The sequence below is a fragment of the Centrocercus urophasianus genome, unplaced genomic scaffold, assembly GCF_019232065.1.
Source record: "Centrocercus urophasianus isolate 14NV4802_14NV808 unplaced genomic scaffold, USGS_Curo_1.0 seq_1431, whole genome shotgun sequence".
Lineage (NCBI taxonomy): Eukaryota > Metazoa > Chordata > Aves > Galliformes > Phasianidae > Centrocercus > Centrocercus urophasianus.
This window is the reverse complement of record NW_024884622.1, coordinates 26,697-32,509: the sequence shown is the minus strand read 5'-3', so window position 1 is coordinate 32,509 and position 5,813 is coordinate 26,697. Positions and strand designations below refer to the sequence as shown.

The 5,813-nt window shown below is 56.4% G+C and overlaps 1 protein-coding gene across 1 annotated transcript in view; it reads right to left on the bottom strand.

The window, feature by feature from the left end:
• Positions 1 to 344: 344 nt before the first annotated feature.
• LOC122158501 (nuclear receptor ROR-beta-like) overlaps positions 345 to 5,813 on the bottom strand; it is an 11,853-nt gene continuing 6,384 nt past the window's right edge. The window contains exons 4-10 of the mRNA XM_042815223.1: positions 5,264 to 5,677; positions 4,676 to 4,797; positions 3,917 to 4,049; positions 3,403 to 3,510; positions 2,641 to 2,751; positions 2,227 to 2,339; positions 345 to 1,696 (exon numbers count right to left, since the gene is read on the bottom strand). Of these exons, the coding sequence (XP_042671157.1) occupies positions 1,535 to 1,696; positions 2,227 to 2,339; positions 2,641 to 2,751; positions 3,403 to 3,510; positions 3,917 to 4,049; positions 4,676 to 4,797; positions 5,264 to 5,677 (1,163 nt within the window). The 3' untranslated portion in view covers positions 345 to 1,534. The remainder of the gene's footprint in view (positions 1,697 to 2,226; positions 2,340 to 2,640; positions 2,752 to 3,402; positions 3,511 to 3,916; positions 4,050 to 4,675; positions 4,798 to 5,263; positions 5,678 to 5,813) is intronic.

Here is a 5,813-nt window from a genome sequence, read left to right as displayed (position 1 = left end):
TGGAACGTGGGGTGGGAGAGAGGGGTGAGGGTTGGGGGGAAGGGGGAAGGGGGAAGGGGGAAAAGGGTTAGGGATAAGGGTAGAAGGGTTAGGGGGTACAGTAAGGGGGTAGGGATAAGGGGGGTAGGGGTTAAGGGTAAGAGGGTTAGGGGGCAGGGGTTAGGGGTAGGAAAAGAAGAAGAGGGTTAGGGTTAGGGAGTAGGAAAAGAAGAAGAGGGTTAGGGAGTAAGGGGGAAAGGGGTAGGTGGTAAGAGGGTTAGGGGTAGGGTAGGGTAAGGGTAGGGGGCTAGGGGTAAGGGGCTAAGGGTAGGAATTAGGGGCAGGGTTAAGAGTTAGGGGTTAAGGGATAGGAGTAGGGGGTAGGGTTAGGGGGTAGAGGTAAGAGGTTTATAGGTTAGGGGTTACAGTTAGGGTGAAGTTTAGGGGTGGGGGTTAGGGGTCAGGATTATGGGTTGGGTTTAAGAGTTAGGGGTTAGGGTTAAGAGTTAGGGGTTAGGATTAGGGGTAGCGTTCTGGGTCATAGGTTAGAGGTTACAGTTAGGATTAGGGGTAGGGATTAGGGTTAGAGGTGGAGTTAAGGGATAGGGTTAAGGTTCCGGCGCTCCATTCCCATCCCTTTTGACACGTACCACCAAGACCCCTGGGTTTGGCTTTGGGATGGCAGCACTGCAGGGCCCCAAGCCCCTCCTTGTGAAAATCCACTCCATCCCTTCAATAAATAACTCAACGAGTCCGTTCCTATAAAGAGAACTGAAAAGTGCAGGTTCCCGTGTTGGGCAGTTGAATTATTGGTATTCAATACTTCCACTCTTCCCATGTGGGCTCCTCTCGCTCAGAACCCCAAATCTCTCCCACCAGGGTTCATCCTTCCCCAGTTTAAGGTGCTTTCATGCTTTCTTTGCCGATGAAATGAAGACGGCGACGCTGACGTTGACAAATCCCAAAGATGAAAAAGGCAATTCTGACTCTTCCCTTCTTGTCCACCTTCAGGATCCGGGAGGGCAGGAAACGCGCGCGGCGCATCCCCGGTTGGCACTCAGCACTGGGACGCTCAAGGGGTTCTACCAACACCGGGGGGCAGAATTGGGGCTGACGGACCCACAGATGCTGCCGTGAGTTGGGACACGAAGCTACAAAACCACACGGCTGCAAAACCCCACGTTTCTCCAAATGCCGTCGCCTTCCTGGCGACTCTTCCATGGTGAGGTTCGCTCCGTGTCCTTCCCTATGAGTTCTGCTAATGGGGAGCACCGACCCACACCCCTCTGGTTCCGCTCCCCCGGATCGAGGACGAGTCGGCGCCGCACACCTCCAGGAGCATCTCCTCTCCCAAGTGGAGATTTCACATTCATTTCACGGGTACGGCAAAGTCCTTTTGCTTTTCCTTCAAAGGTGCTTTACATTCAAGAGCTATTGCAATCCAACACCCCGCTGTCTTGGGTTTGGTTACGCGATTTAAACGGACGGCCCCAAACCTCAGGGTTCAGTTCGTCTCCGGATTTGGGGCCGGGGAGGGGGCTGGCAGCTCCCAGCCTTAGCTCTCCCGTGGGTCGCTGTACTGCAGCTCCGAGTTGAAGACCTCCTTATAGAGGGGTGGGAAGTTCATGGCCGTCTCCGGGTGCAGGAGACGGAAAAATTCCAGTTTGTCCAAGTGCAGGTTGCAAATGGTCTTCATCAGGGGCAGCTTGGAGACCATCTGCAGGGAAAGGAGGAGCAGTGAGTGCCCAATCATTGGCCATAGAGTCACTGAATGATTGGCTTGGGAAGGACCCTAAAGATCACAGAATCGCAGAATGGTTGGGTTGGAAGAGTCCTCAGAGATGGCAGAACTGTAGGACCATAGGGTGGGTTGGGAGGGGCCTTACAGATCATACAGCTGTAGGGTGTTGGGTGGGAAGGGACCCTAAAGGTGACTGAACCACGGGATGAGTTGGTTGGAAGGGACATTGGGTTGGAAGGGATCTTAAAGGACGTGGAGCCATAGGGTGGTTGGGTTGGAGGGGGACCCATAAGATCACAGAACCATAAAATCACAGCATGGCTGGGCCGGAAGGGGCCTTAAAGACCCCCAGTCCCACCCATGCCATGGGCCGTCTGCCCCCCACCAGCCCAGGGTCCATGCAGAGATGGGGCACCCACAGCTTTCTGGGCACCCCACACGCTGCCCATCCCCATCCCTCGGTTCTTTGGGTTTTCCCCCAGCCGGGCTCCCCGCAGCACTGCAACCTTTGAGAGCTTGTCCTCAGCGGAGTGTTTCTTCTGGATCTCGTGCTGTAGGGCCACGTAGATCTTGTCCTGGAGCTTCTGCACCTTCTTGGACTCCGTCAGCCACGGGCGGTCTGCGGGGACGGCCAGGTCAGTGCCATGGCTACAGCTCCACCCCACACTCTAGAGGCGCCCACTGCTCTTCCCACCACCCTTCCAGATCCTTGGGGTGGCTTTGGGGACATGGGACGACCCCGCACCACCCTCAACCCTGCCATTGGGACAAAGCTCTTCCACCCACCGGCATTCAGCAGATGTGTCTGTTATACATGTTTTCCCCACCCACCTTTCCCCCCAAAAATAACAAATCATTTGGGATTTCAGGGCCTGTGCCCCTCAGCTTTAGCCCCAGACCCCCCCTGTGCCCCCACACACCCGGGGAGAGCAGCACAGCGGCAGTGAACAGGGCGAGCTCCTCATCTGACAGCTGCAGGCGGCACAGGGTCCTCCCCAGCTCGAAGACGGCGCTGATGAGGTCATCGCATCCTACGGGGGGACAGGGGGACATCACGGCTCCATTGGGGCCCCCAACCCACGTCCCACCCCAATGGCTCCGAAAGCTTCTGGAGATGCTCCTCCCCTGTGTGGAGCATCTTTGGGCTTGGGGTTGGGTGGAAGATGGGTCCTGAACACAATGGGGTCAACCTGATCTCAAGAGAAGGTTGGGGTTGGGGTGGAATATGGGTCCCAAGCACAATTGGGCCAATCTGATCCAAACAGAAGGTTGGGATTGGGGTGGAACATGGGCCCCAACCACGATGAGGTCAACCTGATCCCAACAAATGGTTGGGGTTGGGATGGAGCGAGGGTCCAGATCACAGTGGGGTCAACCAGATCCCAGCAGACTGTTGGGGTTGGGGTGGAGCGTGTGTCCCGACCACAATTGGGCCAACCTGCTCCTAACAAACGGTTGGGGTTGGGATGGAACATGGGTCCTGACCACAATGGGGTCAACCCAATCCCAACAGAAGGTTGGTGTTAAGGTTGGACTGGATGATCCCAGAGTTCTTTTCCAGTCACAGGGATGGATCCTTAGGGATCCCAGCCATAGGGATGCCGTGTTTCACATGGGGGCATCCCCCATCCGGGCATCAAAAGGAGGAGGGTGCCCCAAAGAGGCCCCGAAGCGGATCTCACCGAGCGCCTTGAACATCTGCACGCCACCAAACTTCCCCTCGAAGAGCACGGTGTTGTTCAGGGGGTTGAAGGCTCGGATCATACGGAGCAGGAGAACCTCGAGGCAACCTGGCACAGGCAGAGGGACAGCAGGCGAGGGAGGGGAGGGCAGGGGGTTCCATCATCCCACAACCAAATGGAAGTGAGAGAAAAGCCCCCCGTGCAAGTTTGGAGTCCAGATTGTTCATTCCCAAGAGCACAGCGGTTAGACAGATCCAATGTGGGTTTGGGGTTTATTCCAATAGGTCCCATTTGGGTTTGGGATTGGGATTTATTCCAACAGATCCCGTTTGGGTTTGGTCTTTGGGTTTATTCCAATAGATCCCATTTGAGTTTGGGTTTGGGGTTTATTCCAGTAGATCCCATTTGGGTTTGCTTTTGTTTTGTTGTTGTTGTTGTATGACTTTCAGTTGTGACCCCGATGTTTCACCAAAGGGAAATCTCTGCTCGGGGTGGCATTGGGGACGGCCCTTACCGGCTTTGAGGAGGATGATCTGGTCGTTCTGGCAGAGCTCCATGAAGCCATCGATGCGCTTGGCGAACTCCACCACGTACTGGATGGCATTGGAGATGTGCAGCGAGCACTGCTGCCACATGGCCTCACAGCTCTGTGGGGTCAGCAGGGACAGCCCTTAGGGCTCATTGGCACCCGAGGCATTCCCACCTCCCACCTCCCCATTGGTGCCCCCAACCCATGATCCACCCCTATGGCTCCAAAAGGCTTCGGAGATGGGCAGAGGGGTCCCTGTGTGGAGCACCGCTGGGTTTGGCTTGGGATGAAACACGGATCCCAGTCATAATGGGGTCAACCAGATCCCGACAGAAGGTTGGGGTTGGGATGGAATATGGGTCCTGACCACAGTGGGATCCATCTGATCCCAACAGAAATTTGGGGCTGGGGTAGAACGTGGGTCCTGACAGCGGGGTCAATCTGATCCCAACAGAAGGTTGGGGTTGAGATGGAACGTGGGTCCTGACCACAGTGAGGTCAACCAGATCCCAAGAGGAGCAGAAATGTGCTGTGTATTAAGAACAATATCCAAAAGAGTGGTGGTGCACTGGAACTGGAGGAGGCGGTGATGGGGTCGCCATCCCTGGAGGTGTTCTGAGCTGTGGAGACGTGGCACTGAGGGCCACGACCAGCGGGCATGGCGGGACGCACTGAGCTTGGGCTTGGGGCTCTGAGAGCTCTTTTCCAGCCAGAATGATTCCATGATCCTATGATGGATCTCACCTTGCTCTGCAGGGCACGGACCTCCTCTGGGGAGTAGAGGCTCCAGGCCAGGTGCTTCAGCTCCTCTGCTGTGTACTGACAGGTCTCCAGGTGCGACTTGACCACGTTTTGGGCGATCCGGTCTGCGAAGCGGTGGGGATAGAATATGGGGGAATGGTTTAAAATGGAAGAGGGGAAATTTAGGTCAGATGCGAAGGGGAAATTCTGTGCTCTGTAGAGGTGATGCCCTGGCACCGCTTGGAGCTGTGGGTGCCCCCATCCCTGAGGGTCTCCACGGGGCCCTGGGCAGCCTGAGCTGCTGGGGGGCACCCAGCCCATGGCACGGCTGGGGTTGGGTGGCTTAGGGATCCCTTCCAACCCAACCATCTTACAGTGCTATGATCCTCAGGGTCTCTTCCAACCAACTCATTCCATGCTTCTATGATCTTTAGAGTCCTTTCCATCCCAACCATTCCATCATTTTAGAATCTTTATGACCCCTCCCGTCCCAACCGTCCCGTTGTTCTATGATCCTTACGGACCCCTCCAACCCAATCACTCCGCAGTTCTGTGACCTTGAAGGACTCTTCCAATCAACTCATCCCTCACCGATCTCAAGGACGGAGATGTCCCCAGCCAGCTGGCTGCCCTCCAGCGCCCCATGTGCAAACAGGGCTGGCTCCAGCATCAGCTCATAGATGGATTCCTGTTTGATGAGCGTGGCGTCGGCCACATCCAGGCTGGACTGATCAGGCGAGGGCTGCGCCGAGGCCAGCAGGTCGAGGTTGTAGTAGGTGCTGCTGCCATCAGGAGTGAGGGGGAAGTCGAAGAGGAGCCCGTCAGACAGCGTGGAGATGTCATCCAGGTCTGAGAGGCCACTGCTGACGCTGGTGGTGTAGATGCGGCTCAGGGGTTCGGGCTCATCCTTGGGGCCACCGCTCTGCTCCTGTCTCTGCTGGTGCTTCTGTACCTCGGCGTAGAGGCTGTCCCGCTGCTTCTTGGACATGCGGCCAAACTTCACCGCTGCAGGGGGTGGAAAACACAGCGGTGTCATGGAGTCGGCACAGTGGGGTTGACCAGCTCTCTGTCGGCCCATTGGTGTGGGTTTGCAGTGGGGTTCTGTGCCCTCTATTGGCCATTGATGGGGTTCTGTGCCCTC